The sequence below is a fragment of the Salarias fasciatus genome, chromosome 23 (genome assembly GCF_902148845.1).
Source record: "Salarias fasciatus chromosome 23, fSalaFa1.1, whole genome shotgun sequence".
Taxonomy (NCBI): domain Eukaryota; kingdom Metazoa; phylum Chordata; class Actinopteri; order Blenniiformes; family Blenniidae; genus Salarias; species Salarias fasciatus.
Genome location: NC_043766.1, coordinates 23958890 through 23974425, shown reverse-complemented (window position 1 = coordinate 23974425; position 15536 = coordinate 23958890). Strand labels below are relative to the sequence as shown.

Genomic DNA, 15536 nt, shown 5'->3' with positions numbered 1-15536 from the left:
GCAGGTCGAAAATTACGCTGATCGACTTTCACTCAGTTGGATCCTGGTTCAACTTGCTGAAAAATTCTTTGACTAGTTTTTAAAAGTTTTCTCAGCCAAGGTCCACAGTATCCGTCTGAGCTGCTCCAGCTGTTGGCTCCGTCCGTCTCTCCTCTCAGGGCCACTGATCAGTCAAGTCGTTGCAGTGAGTTGGTCTTTCTCATCAGGCAGTGGACTCGCTTCCTGTTGAGCTTTTACCTCAGTTTGAGATACCGAGTCTTGTCCTCTTGACTGCTTTGATGTTTCTGTTTTTCAAACGTATTCATGATTTTTTTTTTTTTAAGTTTGCTTGCTGCTGTCAACATTTGTAAATGGTAACCTTTCTCGGTAGAGATATTTATTCATTTTGTTAGTTATAAATCTGAGTATTGATGCTATTTCACAAGCCAATCGGTGGGCACGTATAGAAGTTAACCAGCCTCAGGATGGGTCGAAGGCCAAGGTCCTGCTCCCCAGACAGCATCGACTTTTTCTGAGGGGATTTGTTTTCCACCTGTCAGCTTATCGTATACAGCACATGTCAGTCCTCTGCGTGCCAGATATAGGCTGAGAAGCATTTCCATTGAGTCAGTCAGTGCTGCCTCAGAGATGTTTGGCATTGTAGAAAGCACAATGTGCAGGTATGAGGAAAAATATGTTTGGTGGTATTCTTTGTCTTGTCTCATCTTTTGTGATGTCCTGATTCAGAGCCTATTACTGTTTTCTCTATTAAACATCTCTCTTATTTCAGATGTCTTTTGGCATCGCTAGTCAGTTGTTTATTCTTCACCTTTCTCCTGCTTCTTGTTTTGCTTTGCGTATTTAAAGTCCAGCTCCTGCTTTAGTGTCAGCCTCTTCTTTCTGTTGAATCTTCCTTTAGAGTATTTTAGGCTAGTTTTTATAATTTTTGGGATTTTCTTTCTTTTTCATGCATGGACCGACATCATTTAGCATTTTTTGTCTTTCCAGAGGCTCTGTTTAACTGGGCCCCATCACAGTGTTTTGGTTAACTCTCCTGCCTCATAATGAGACAGCTGGGGTTTCAAATCCAGCCCAGCGTCTCTGGTTTCACTTTCATTTGGTATGATGGGTCCAAGAACATTTTGAAACAAACTTTCACTTTTTAAATGAAAATAAAAACAACCTCATTATAGAGCCTATGTATGAAGTACTTATATAAAATACTCAACTTTATTTCTAGAGCACTTTCAAAACAACTACTGCTGGCACAAAGTGCTGTGTACAAGAAGTGCAAGATAAAATATAACAAGAACCAGAAAAGCAATAAAATAAATAAATAAATAAATAAATAAACATATAAATATAATGAACTGTCCATAAATGCCCAGCTCCAATTGTGGTATTTTGCAGCCCTCAGCATGCATAACATTTATTTTGCAAAATGACCCTTTACAGCACAGCTTGACTTTATTGCTACTCCACAAGCAGTAAGTTAGCAAGTTTTCAACGCTGCATCGCCAAACACTCACTTGTAATACCAAATGAACAAATCTATTGACTTAATTAGTTGGTATTACTGAAAACTTTGTTTTCTTTGTCAATTTAAAAACTTGAATGGTCATCCCATGGACAGAGATGGACCCACTGGTGAATTGGTTTTGGCCCTCAGGCTGCATGTTTGACTCCCCTGGCTTAGACTTTCTATCAATAAAAGTAATTTAATAAAAAAAAAAAAAAAAAAAACCTTAAAAATCTCTTGTAGTTTCTGAATCTGATTCTTCAGTTTAGATCACTTCCCTTATTTCCTAAATTACACTAAAACAGTAACTTTTTTTTTCTCTTTACAAAAAAGTCATTACACTGTGATAGCCGGAAGTGGTCCAACTGGATATGTGTCCCCTGAGAGAACCAAAAGCCCACATGTGGCATTTTTGGAATCCATGTCTCCTTAAATCTTTTATGCTGAAACTATAATATCAAAGTCATCTTGTAATTCAGACACTCACCCTGGTAACTGTTTTCTAGGATGTGCCGGCTAAATGTAGGAGTAGTGCCGAGTGGTTTCTTTGTGTTGTGTCAGATTCAAGTGCTCTCAGAAGTACTCTCCAGCTGTGTTCAGCACCGGCGCTCTATTTATAAAAAGTGCATTGAAGCGTGGGAGGAGAGCATTATGTTGTGTCAATATTTCAGATGGCATAAACCACAGTGATGTGTTACTAAAGTAAGTGAGTAGAGAGGAGATGCCTGTGTGTCTGGCTTCACACACACACGCGCGCGCGCACACACACACACACACACACACACACCGACGCACACAGTGGCCTGGCCTATAATCGTCCCTATTTAAAATGCTAATTTTCTCTCTCCCGCAGGTGCCTAACTGTGTTTGAAACTAAATTGCTCGTCATAGCAGGTCAATCTGAGCCTAATGAATTCATCTGTTCTCCCATTACACTTATTGATGCTGAATGGCGGACGACAGGTGCTCCGTGTACTCAAGGGTTTGAAAGCAAAGCCCACAGCCTCTTCTTGCGTTCTCTGAGTGCGCAGATGAAATTCCACATTGGCCTGTGAATATTTCAGTATTTGGCTTGGATGAGACTTGACCTGTTACCATCTCCATTACAAGGGACTTTTTCTACTGAGCTGCGCTCACTCGTTTACCTACGCTAAACTACCAAGCACCCTGGCTCACCTGTCTCCCGCTGCTTCTCATGAGTTCATAATGCAACTTTAGGGTCGGAAACCTACCAGATTAATTTGATTCATTGAAAGGGTTTTATAATTCTGCACATGCATGAAATACTGACTTGATAAATCTGGGTAAAAGCCATACAGTGGCTTGGAAATGATTTGTACGAAAATTCATCAGTATGCACAGAAACACATACATGGAGTTAATGCATGAAACTTAGCATGAACTGAGTGCTTTGAAAGCCTGCAGCGCCCTTAAATAACACAAGATGTAAAACACGGGATGAAGCATGTTGATGTGGGTGGGTGGTCAACACACACAGGCAGATATATATACACCAACTAATGCTTTGGGCCAATAAATCTGAGCTTGATGGTGATCTTAAATGCATGTGCATATTGCAAATGAGTGGAACAGTCTGTTCTTCTTGTTTTCTGGCGTCCACTGTGACACATGTAATTCATGTGAAAAGAAAATGTGAAAGGTCTATTAAGTCTATTTTGAAACCAGAAAAATGTCATTGTGTATAGCTGTGATAATAATGTTTCTTTATTCCCACCGATTCCTCAGACGGCAGTCATTCAGGTTGTAACAGCTAAGAGAAACTGGGGGAGGTAGCAAGGCAAGCGGAATATTTTCCACAGGTCTTACTGTTTTCTTCCCCAAAGCGATCATTTAATGGCACACTCGTGGAAAATGGGAAGAAATGAAAGACAGATACATCAAGGAGCAAACAGTGGGCGTTACTCCTCCCAGTTTCTTGCAGCAGGGAGGTGCGGTAGGGGGCTAATCTTGTATAAGTGGCAGGTTTACAGTTCATTGACAGCTGTGATGTAATACTTAATGCACGGCCATAAATTAACAGGAACCAGTGAGCCTTTTTTCCACAGCCGCTCAGCAGACAGACGTGAGGGATGGCGCTCACTGCAATCATTCAAAAGAAAGCGGGAAAGAGAGAAAGAATTCCCCTCCTCCCTTGAATGTGATGTAGCATCCACCTCACTGGAAATAATGAATCTTATTCATCTATCTGTGGCTTTGAGACACCGAACTGGATGAATGTCAGTTTAAACTCTGAAGACTTCGATATGAAGGTGTGTTGAAACTATTAAAGTGTGTAAGCAGCTGTGTTTATCAGAGGGAAGATCCAAAGCAATGTCACACTTCATCAAATTTTGAAGATCGCATAAATTGAGTAGCTAAGCAGTAACCTTCTTGGCCTGTCAGTCACTTAATTCAACAGTAAGCAGCTTATTAACTTGGTTAATTAGGCAATCAATCATAGATCAGTCAGTCAATCGGTTACGCAGCGTGTTCAAAGGGTAACTAGCCATTTATTCAGAGGACAGGAGGGTAGTTAGACAACACAAAACCTTGTAAGTTCAAATCAGTTTGGTAGTTAGTTGTCTGCTGATCATTGCATAGCTCGTCAAAAAGCCAAAATATTTAAAGGTATATGAGATGTGTTTATAGTATATGACATTTTTCTGCCTTATTCACTTCCTTCATTGCCTACTTATAACAATCTTTGATAGGTATCATAATATTTCTGATTACACTTTAAAAAATGGTCTTGACTCTGGCATAATGGGTGACTTAACTGCAAACTTGCCTCTTTTGACACTTTGATATTCATCCACCTCTGGTCAGAGGCAGATTTGCTCCACTAAGCAGCTGATTGCACTTATGTGTGATCATCGTTGTACAGATGTGAAAGTATAATCAATCTTCTAATTTTAATCTCAAAGAGCAATCAAAGCTGGTCTTTTCCTTACAAATTCAACTTCAGTTTCACAATCAATAAATCCATGCCTCATTGCAGCGCTCTCAGTATTGCTGCTTCTGATGTGTTTGGTGTTCAGCGGCCTGCTCCTCACGGTTTCTGCTGTGAGCTGTCTGTCTGAGCACATTTATCATCTGTGCTTGTGCTGCTGCTTGTCTGCATTTTACCTGGATTCACCCCTTCTAGATATACAGTAGATCATGATACAGAAAAATATCCCAAAGCACTCTCATTTAAATAATTAAAGAACCTTTAAACAAAGAGCAAAAATATGCTTAACAACAAAATCAAGCTCAGCTTTGGTAAATCTTCCTCAAGTAGTGAGTCTTGGTTCAAAGGATTTGTATTATTCCCGAGGCACAATTTCTAAAAATAGCAACTGTGTTATAACAATTGTTTCCATTCGTGTTGGAAACTAACAGCAACAAACTTTTAAACTTCTTCCTCCTGCATTGAAACAGATCAGACTTGTAGATAAATGATGACTCATATCAGCCAAGGCTGACTGAGCTGTTTTCCTGGACCTGATGCTGACGCCGGTGTGAAGTGCAGCTTGTTTGTGCTTGTGTCTAAAATAACATAACCAGTTTATTAATGGCTTTTTAATTATTCAAAAGAGCGTCTAGATCAACGCTCATGCAAGGGGCACTTCAAACAATTACAGCCCTCATAGAATTATATCCTCAGAGTCCATTCAAATGTGTTTTTTTTTATACCTGAAATGACACACATATCTGTCGATGCAAATTGATGACTTCAAGTGAAGAGCTGCTTCAAGATTTGAGTATCAACTGAGAATCAATGTATTTCTCCAAATTACCTGAAATGAGCTTCATATCCAGGCAGACACAACTCAAACCTCCATCTGTCCTCCAGGATAACCAGCCTGGGAGAGAGAGAGAGGAGGGATTCTCTGTGTACCAAAGGGTTAAATATATCACGTTCTCAGGGGAATGAAGTTAATCTAAAATGGTGGATTATGTAAGGGGAACCTTAGCTCCGGCTAATCCTCTCCTGTCTGACTGCCACACTGTTCTTTGATGGTGGGGTGTCAGGTGAATGTTGCGATGTTGTTGGTCTCAGAAGAGAAACAGGAATATTCCAGTCCCAACATCTTTGGCAACATATTCTATCCTATGACACTCTGGTTTATGATGATTCCATATATATGATGTATTACATTTACAGAAAAGAAAAAAACATAATGCAGCATTTACCACTGGGTAAATTTATGTGCATATGCGGTTAACCCAATAGCTCTGAGGTTGCTCTCAGCATTTTCCACCACATGAACATGCATGATCATTTGCCCAGCCGCTGCCTCCAACACATTAGGGGTTTTCACTTTGTGGGAGGGAATTTTTCTAGTTGCACATGCACTCAGTGGCCAGACTCATGTCTTTCAAACAAAATAGATGAAGCTCTACATGTCGAATGCATATTTGTGGCCGTGGGAAAGACGGAGGGAATGAGATGGGCCTCATCCAACTCTGTGTCATTCCTGATAGATCTGATGTTAGAATCAACATCAGAATGTAGAGAGTGGAAAGAGTGCTGGTTTTACCGCCTGGTTGAACCTGATAATAAGATAATTGGACTGTCCCCATCCCCACTCTGTCTCTCTGTCTTCCCTCCATCCCCGGCTGACCACTCCCTCTTGGCATCCATTGGCCTGCACAACTACAACCAACAACCAATTGGCTACAGGGGAAATTCTCAGGCTGAGTACTAGTTAATTATGCTAAGCCAAGAAACTGATAAGAAGGCAGCTTTAAAAATTTAAAACCTCTGGAAACACACACATACACTGAGAAGTGGAGAGGTTTAGAGGGAAACTGGTTCTTTGACAAAATATGAGGGCGTTTTGTTAGAGTGAGCTGAGTTACAATAGCAGAAGAAGCAGAGCTAAAACTAATATCTTGCTTTTCTGTAATGAATCTAAACCTTTGTATCATTTCAAATACAAAACAGTTTTACAAACACTGAATTTGAAAAGAAGAATGTAGCTAAATTCCCTGTGTGTCGGTCCTTCCCTTCACCCTGCTCAGCTCTCTGTTCCTCTTCTGTTGCTGGTACACTGCTGGCCTTTCCCCTCTCTTCTAGTTAGCTGATGTCTGTAGGCGGATAACACCGCTTCACTGATCCACAACTCATGAAACACCACTCATCCTTTTTCTCCCCTTCTTTTTCCTCTTTTTCATCTCTGCCCAAAACAATCTCAGCTCCACGCATCATTTTTGTAGCATACAAACACTCATACACCACCCGGAGTCTTGGTTTCAAATTTCTTTTGATTTCAGAGAAGCAGCGGAAAACATATAACCTCATCATAGATTTGACCTCACCTCTTTTTTTTAATGAGTTTATAGTTTAGTGTGTTTCCAACCTTTTGCTGTAGCACTGTGTGACAAAACTGCTGATTGCTAAACTTTCCAAAACTGCCAGATATATCAACGTGTCAGGCCTGAGTGAAAATGCCCCTGTGCTATTTTTCTTTAAAGAAACCCTTTGCTTTTTCTGTGTATTGCCCTCGGCACCGAAATGCTAATAACTTCTGTCCGGGTCCATATCTGCCTCTGCAGTCCAGCAAAGACTCAGGAAGCATGTGAGCTTGCAGGTGCAACTCTGTCTGCCAGAACTGGAGCTGCACTGAGGTTTCCCGCAGGACGTTTTTCAAAAAGGAAAAAAAAAAAAAAAAAAAAAAAAAAAAAAAAAAGGAGAGGAAATAAAAGGAGCTGGGACATCAGGATAACCCCCTCTATCTTATGCTTCATTTCCAACATGCAGCCTAAATGTTCTGCAGCAAGATATTAAGTGTTTTGCAGCTGCAGTAAGGACAAGGCTTACTGACTCCACTACAACAGCAGGGACGTGCAGCGCTGCAGAACAGCTAAAGAGCTGACACTTCCCTCTGCATCCTCGGGATTAATATTGACTTCAAAACTACACAAAAATAAAGGGAAAAAAGCAGGAGGGACAAAAAAAAATGCAAGGAGAGAATGTCACTCTGCCAATATTTTGTGTACCTTCTTGCTTCTAGTTATCTACTTTTGTACCAAATGTGCTTTCTATGCTTAACAGCTTCTGGGGAAATGATGCACAATATGCATCTCTCTGGTACGATCACCCATTAGCTTAGCAATTCTGCTTCAGTGACTTTAACAGTTCCTGTTTCTGCTAAAAGCTACGTGCATTTAATGTGTAACAAAGGCATTAAACGTTCTGAAGTAACTTAAAACAAACTGTATAAGCTTATTTGAAAGTTGCCATTACAAGTAAGGAGGGTCGCTGACAGGGGTACGTCATGGCTGTGGATCAAACTGCGGAGTTTACTGGCTCATCAGGAAAAAAAAGAGTGTCGGGGGGAGAAAAAGGGGGAGGTGGAGGAGAAAGAGAAAAGATGGATGAAGCAACAGAGGAGGGGGATAGAGGAGAGATCGAGTATCTGTGGGAGTATAATTAACTCCATGGTCTGGCTCTCTGCAGGCCTGCGGCACACTGCTCTGAAATGCTGATTCAGTACACAGATAGACAGAATAGCACGGGAGGGAGAAGGGGGTGAGGACGGGGTGCAACAAGACAGAGAGAAAGAGGGAGGGAGAGCGAGCGAGAGTTGGAAAAAATATTAAATGTTTAGTGAGGGAGAGATTAAATCAGAGAGCCAAACAGTGGAGACAGTATGAAGAGTACAGCCGTACATTCAAGGTGAAGCAGCTGAGTAACAAGCACTGCATGGCTACAGTGTGATGTGCTGCGGCCTTCCATACTGGCAGGTTCTCTGCAGTCACTTCTTGACTTTATCCAGTGCTGAAACATTGGAGAAGCAGCACAAACCCACCACCGACTGCTTTGAGGAGACCAACAGTGACATCTAGAGGTTAATCCAGAACTGCAACCTGTATTCTGATTGATGCTGATACACACCTAACCTCAGTGCCCGCCGGAGCAGATGAGAGCTGCAGTCTGTTGCACCTTTCTTCTAAAGTAGAGGAAGAATACAAACTATAGCCATGCAGAGCTGAGGGGCGGAGAGCTGGCTCCTGTGTCGTGGTGTCAGTCAGGGAGCTGAGCTGCTGGAACTCAGGTTAGTCACAGTTGAAAGTAGTCAGTCTGTCAGCAGGCTCAGGGGGGAGGCGGTGGCAGCTCACATCTATAATGCATCAAGCTGGGTGTCAGTTAAACTGGAGACAAGGACAGGACAATAGAGCCAATAAATGCTGCAGGGATACCACTGGATGCATTTCTGTGTATTTAAAAGATAAAAGTTCTCCATGATGTTGTGTTGCTTTGAACAATTCCATGAAGCCAAGATGTGATGCTTTGTTTATTTTTATATTATATTGTCAGAATTACAAATATTAGATGCAAAAGTGGATCAATATTACCTGGTGAGGCAGGTTTCTTGCAATATATCTTAAACATTGCATCTTGAAACATAAATTTTACCAACGTGAAACTAACCTTTTGTTTTATAAAGTTTTCTTGGATTCATAACTCAGGATTCTACAGGTGGGTCAGCTTGTATTTATTTGTCGTACAATTTGCAAGGGAACCTTTGTTTCTTGTCAACTGTAACTCTCAGGACTATATATTTTATGAACCACATACACAACATAGGTGTCACACCTTAAGAATAATTTTACACAGTGTCATCTGATTCATTCATCTTCCTATTTGCTTGACTGTAAGTGGCTGTGTCTATGATGTCTAGTGTAGACCGAGCAGTTTCTGAACAACAAATTAGACCAACCCACCAAACTATGCAGGCCAACATTAGTGCAGAGGTTGAAACATGTGGCCAGCATGGCTAAGTCCACAAACTGAACAGCAGGTGGCAGCAACACTGGTGGTGATGAGGTCGATGCTGCAGCAGTGAAATCAAGCCACTGTGAATGAGGTTAAGTTTGTGCAATGAAAAAGACAAAGAAATAATGCCTTACGAGAAGGAACGTGGTTTTTCATGTATCAGCGTGCAGAGGAATGCTGCGTCAGTACAGATTTTTGAGTGCAGTACTTTTTCTTGGAATTCTCGGCTGTCCATTTTAGACAAAGTTAAAAGTGCATTAAATATGAATGTTTCAGGGTTCATTTGTGTGTCTTTGTGCTGAAATAACCAAAAAAAAAGTTTGGGGAAGTTATTTTTCATTATGATATAATTACTAGTGTTGTGGAAATTCTATGCTGTACCGCTTACAGCTTTAGTAAAAAGATTCTTCAACAAATGGTCTTTTGGGGGTTTATTTGAAGTACAGGAGTCATACAGACAGCCGGCTTGCCTGTATGATCAAATCACTCTGAGACACACACAAAGAAGGAAAACCTTAAACCCCTCCCAAAGTCGGAGGAGTCCCAAACAGGAGCTGGACAGTTTAGAGTAAAACAACCTTGGAAGACAATGCAGCCATTGTTGAGATCTACAACTCTGCAAAAACTGGACATCTTATCAGAAAAGTTTCCAGGCCTGAATCTCAAAACAATGAGTTTTATGAGTTATTAAAAAAAAACAAAAAACAAAACAAAACAAAACAAAAAAACAATGTATCATGAATCTAACTGTTAGAACTAAAACATTCAGTCATGTGGTTTAACTTTTATCAGAAAGAACACAAAAACACTAATTCATTCTACCATAACAACTAGTTTAGCCAAATTGAATTTGTGCAGTATGTGTTCCCTTAAATGAGATTGGCTGTTCTGCATTAGTGTTTGTTTAATTACTATTTTTTAGAAAGTTGCATATCTGTTATCGGTATCAAAATATGCTGATTAATGAACGAGACTGTGAAAACACCTTGTAAAAAGCTACACCTCGAACCAGGGAGAAAGAGGTGTCAGATGGCCCAAAAGGATAAAACATTTTAAAGTGATGAACAGTCACTTTAGAAAAAAGAAGCTTTTTTTACTACTGCATGCAGTGAGGAGATGAAGAAGCAACAAATGGAGAACGAAAAAGACACAAATGATGATCACTCAATTCTCTGACTTCTAATTTAGAGAAGACCTTTAAACTGTCCTTGGAAGACTAAAAAAATGAAATGCTATGAAGTTGCACATGGTGATAATATCCCACTTCTGTGTACTGACACACTCAGACCTTGTCAAACATGACACCACTCTCATGTGGAACAAAATAAAACTCCAGTCATTCACCAAAATGACCAAAAAAAAGGTCTGACATCCACAAAAGTCATCTACTTTGGAAGATTGTCTGGGCTATCTGTGCTAAGCATGTTAAATAATATTGAGAACAGTAGATCAATGTAATTAATTGATAAAGCACATATGAAGAAAAAGTTTCGTTTAATGTCTTCCAATGTTATGCTAGAAAGCCGTTTGAATGTATTTCTTTGAACTTTTTAATCTGCATTTTGAACTTCTTTAATATACACAAATTAATTCGTCCTAAATATCTCAGAGACAAACCTAGGCAGAGCAGTCAACATTTATGGCTTCAATCTTTATTTTAAAATTACTGCGAAGTCCTGTTGTGGTACAATGTGGCTGATTCAAGGTTTCTTGTATCTCAGGATGAATCATCTGAAGAGTCAAAGTTCCAGCTGCTACTCAGACACCCTCAGTCTGTACTGTATTATTCTGCTTGTGTCTGCCAGCGAAGCACATCAAATATAACACAGAATAAATTATAATTTGTGGTGTTAAAATAAAGACAACTTCCAGCAAACATTCACTTGACAGTGACTTTCTTCCATTGATCAACAACAGGAGAGGAATCTGGGATGTCAGCGGCACCGATTGTTTTATTGTGTTATCTCCAAATATTTTATGAAAACAGAAGGTGTAGTTAATTCTGGCGTCAGGAAGACAGCTGCTTATTATCAAGGCACATATAGCATGATACGAGGGGGTACCCAAAAGAACCTAGAATTTGATTGTAACTTTTTATTCATTACATTTCCAAAATAAAACACCACCATCGCCTTCAAAATAATCTCCATTCGTATTAATGCAACGCTCCAGCCGTGTCTCCCACTTCACAAGTGTGTTGTGACACCCGTGCGTAATTGTGCCATTCTGGGCCAGCTGCGATTTGTCTGTCACCTCCTCCACATCTGCAAACCGCTGTCCCTTCAGCTCTTTCTTCAACTTGGGGAACAAGAAAAAGTCACTCGAGGCTACATCTGGCAAATAAGGCGGATGGGAGAGGAGATTCATCCCATTCTTTGCCAGAAACTGCGTGACGCGCAGCGCCGTGCCCGCTGGCGCACTGTCGTGGTGGATCAACCGGGCTCCACTCCGCGGGCCGCTTCCTCCTCACATCCTCACGGAGCCGTCTGAGGACTTCCATGTAGTAGTCCTGATTTACAGTCTGACCTGGAGGGACAAACTCGCTGTGGACGATACCCTGGACAACGGAGAAGCAGCTCAGCATTGTTTTCACGGCTGAGCGGACCTGACGCGCCGACATCCGGCCCTTTTTAACCCGCCCGACCACTCATAGACCTGAGTCTTCCCCAGAGCATCATCCTTGTAGGCTTGCTGCAACAAGGTGAGTGTTTCTGCTGCTGTTTTTTCCCAGCAAAAAGAAGAATTTAATGTTTGCACGCTGCTCTGGCTTCCCAGTCAATGTCGCCATTTTGGAACAATCGCAGACCGCAGAGGCACTCTGTTACTATAAATAGCGCCTGACAGGCGCTGGGAGCTCAGCTTTTTCACAGATATGCACGAGGCTTACCTGCAGCACATCTGACAGCCAGAAGTCGAAACTCATTATTATTATTTTGTGACCAAATTCCGGTTTCTTTTGGGTACCCCCTTGTATTTTAAAGTACTTTGAGCATCTGATTAAAAGTACAATATAATAGGAGCCATGCATATCAAAGTAATTCATTCATTTTCTTGAGCAGCTTATCCTTTTCAGCATCGTGGGGCACCGGAGCCATTCCCAGTAACTCCACATTCAAGTATTTTCTCAAATTAATCTCAAAATCTTACAAGATCCAAACCTGTCTATTTCCGTGCTGACAGGGTTGAGTTATCACGGCACATATAACACGACACTTTAAGGTGGTGTGAGCATCTGATTAAAAATACAATATAATAGCAGCCATGCAAATTCAAGTATTTTCCCAAATCATCTCAAAATCTTACATCCAAACTTGTGTGTTTCCGTGCCGATGGGGAGGGGAGTGTGCTTCAGCCGCTCTTTTAGCCATGTCCACTCAGCTGGATCAGTGTGTCTGAGGGAGCATCAGGTGAATTATCTTCACTTGGGAGTAGACCCCAAGTCCGGAGCAAAGCAAGCCGCTGAGCAGGGGGAGTGGAGAAGTACTCCTTCTGTTTGTCAGAGTACTTCTGGACTGAAGGGATAATGTCTCTGTAGCTCCAATCCTAATGCAAAATAACACAGAAAAGAAATCTGATGATGTTTTGGTAAAGAACAAATGTGACTCATTCAGAAAAGTGGGCTTAGCAAATAAAATTAAGTCAAAGAATCAAGTAAGAAAACTCTAATAAACATATATTCAGTTTTTTTTAAATGTCACCACAGACAACATACCAGAAAATATTTTCACTTGAGAAAATTTTTGGCTTAATTCACCTACATGAGTTAAACGGTTTTTTTGTTTTGTTTTTTTAAACAAAACATGTATACTTTCATTTTACCTCCTACAACACTGTAAACTCAACACTGACATTTCCTCAGTTTAGACCCACGGGACAACAAAGTCTCCATCAACAGGTGGCCTTTTATCTAAAGGTTATCTGTCTCAGCATCTCTGGCATGGAACAGTTTGGTGTTTGTTTGTTGTGTGTGCCACAGGTGTTATGACTAAAACTGCTCAGGTGCTGTACCTGCCAGTGGAAGTTGAACGCCTCCAGCAGCTTGATCCTGTCCTCTCTGGAAGGCACACAGTCAGGAGGCGCAGGCTGCACCAGCTCAGCGCCCACCTGTACATCTCCAAACACCAGCAAAGCTCGAAGGGCAAACCAACCCCCAAACCTGGGGTGCACGCACACTCCGAACATTTTCTGCAGGCAAACAGATGGAGACGCTCAAAACTGAGAAGGAAATGCTATGCAAAATGCTGCCCAGGCTATATCCGGGGGATTGGCATTACCTTTTGTCCCCATGGCTGGTCTGTGACATCAGGCTGCTGGTAGTAGAAAGCTGCTCCAGACACATGTGCAGCAGTCTGTGCCAAGAACTTTGGCATCCTGCTGGGCAGAAGCTCATAGTCGTACCTCACATCTACATTCTGTCCTGAGAAACACTACAAGGAAAAAAGAGTCAGTTAGAATGGAAAACACTTGAGGCTACATTGAAAGGTAGTGTAGCATAGTGAAGTAATTCTCAAAAGATTTCCTACTAATATGGTAAAGCAGGTTATGAGTTACCAGTTTTGTTTGTGAACTTTGTGTGTGATCTTGTGAACTGATGGTTACATGCAATATCAGAAACATGTATAAAATACCACACTGTAGTTATTTCTAAAGACCATGTTTGCAACAAAGTGAGGAGCATGATCCAAAGAGCAGAGAAAAGTTTAAATCAGCAAAGTGAAAGCATAAATTGTGATCATTTAAGTAAACATTTAACTCAAAGACTGAATACATCCAATCAGCACATAGCATGGAAATTAATATCATAGTCGTTTTCAATGTGATAAAAATTTCCATCTATTTGTTCGACATCTTTGATCAATCACAACAATGATGGCAACATGCTGAATGCAGTATTGGAAGTGCATAAGTGGACAGAGAGCCAAAAAGCAGCCTGTGAGATGACACAAGTGAAGTTAATATGAAAATATAATATCTGTTTTTTTTCCTGAGATGCTCATGTGCTCCTGAGAGACCAGTTTTAACTATTATATCCAGTGATGATTTTTTTTCCCAGTGAAGTGCCTGGTTGAAAACCAGTGTTTATATGCATGGGCCATGTATTATCTCTCTGCTCATCTCTTGATCCTGCTTTAGGATAGGGAACATTTGCAGCACATAGTATCAACACGATCCAGCTGAACTAAACATAACCTATCTTTATGACTATGGAAAGTTGTGCAACTTGCCACACTAACCCAGTGACATTGACACACTACTGCGGACAGATTGGGGGTTACACTGACATTGCTGAATTTTGTGCATCACTATGCTTATGTGTCTTGTATTAAAAATCTTTAATGATCCAGCTGCAGTCTTCATTACTCAATCATTTCCCATTAAAGGCAGCGAAATCTAAACCACAGTATTAAGGCAGTATCTGAGTTATGAGATATGAAACAGGGTATTACCAGACTCATCCCTTTTCCAACCTGTAAAGCACCTGTCATCCACTCTCACCTGTGTGACAGCAGAAGAGACACAGTGCTTCACACACTGGTCTATGGGGTCAGTCAGCCCCTGACAGCTCTTCTGCTCCATGAAGGGCAAGAAGGCCTGTTCAAACATGGCAGGAGTGCTCAGCAGCAGCACAGCCAAGCTGTCATCCGGGTAAGACAGCCGCAGAGACGGAGACAGCACAGAGTTATACCAGCCGACCTACAGAAATGGGTGGACAAACAGAACGAAGCAACGAACGAAGTGAACAATGAGAAGGGAACAGAAACAACCCTTTTGTACATACCCGGAAACATACACCCACCAGCGCATCAAGGCGTCTGGTAGTACACGTTATACCGCTCAAACTTTTCAGCTCTTCACGCAGTCTCAAACACCACGTGTTGCATGAACACGTCTCACCTTTACTGCTAAGGCATGAAAATACACACAAGAAAAGGTAACAGGAGTCACATTACCTTTAGAGGATACACTTCAAAGCCCAGTTTTGACAAACGGTTGTCCAGCTGTCCGGTGATACTTTCAACATCGTCGATGGAAGCCGCCATTGTTGTCAGCACGGCGCACAGGACTATGGGAAATGGTGTTCTCTGGCGAACTGCTGTCGGCCAGAAAGAAAACTTCAGCTCTGTCACGCTTTAAATCAATTAAAGACGGTTTGAAATACAAAGTAGGTCATAGTTTGGCTAACAACCGTACTGCATGACTACCGGTGTAGTTCAGTCACAACCAGGTTAGTGGATCGACTACAAGTCCCACAGTAGGAGGGCTCTGCGTCTG

General features: G+C 41.3%; 1 protein-coding gene across 1 annotated transcript; it reads right to left on the bottom strand.

Moving 5' to 3' along the window:
• Positions 1 to 12110: 12110 nt before the first annotated feature.
• mmachc (metabolism of cobalamin associated C) lies at positions 12111 to 15310 on the bottom strand. The gene is made up of 5 exons (XM_030083359.1): positions 15215 to 15310; positions 14760 to 14957; positions 13538 to 13690; positions 13272 to 13448; positions 12111 to 12806 (listed from the first exon to the last, which is right to left on the bottom strand). The coding sequence occupies exons 1-5, from the start codon at positions 15302 to 15304 to the stop codon at positions 12624 to 12626; spliced, it is 801 nt and encodes a 266-aa protein (XP_029939219.1). The 5' UTR covers positions 15305 to 15310; the 3' UTR covers positions 12111 to 12623.
• Between the last annotated feature and the right edge of the window lie 226 nt (positions 15311 to 15536).

What these genes read in the sequence shown, in the direction of transcription:
- mmachc (XM_030083359.1), bottom strand. Translation starts at nt 15,304, where the DNA reads ATGGCGGCTTCCATCGACGATGTTGAAAGTATCACCGGACAGCTGGAC. An exon ending in TCTCTTCTGCTGTCACACAG is followed by an intron (nt 13,691 to 14,759) that starts GTGAGAGTGGAT and finishes TTTTCCTTGTAG; the next exon opens with TGTTTCTCAGGACAGAATGT. An exon ending in ACCAGCCATGGGGACAAAAG is followed by an intron (nt 13,449 to 13,537) that starts GTAATGCCAATC and finishes GTTTGCCTGCAG; the next exon opens with AAAATGTTCGGAGTGTGCGT.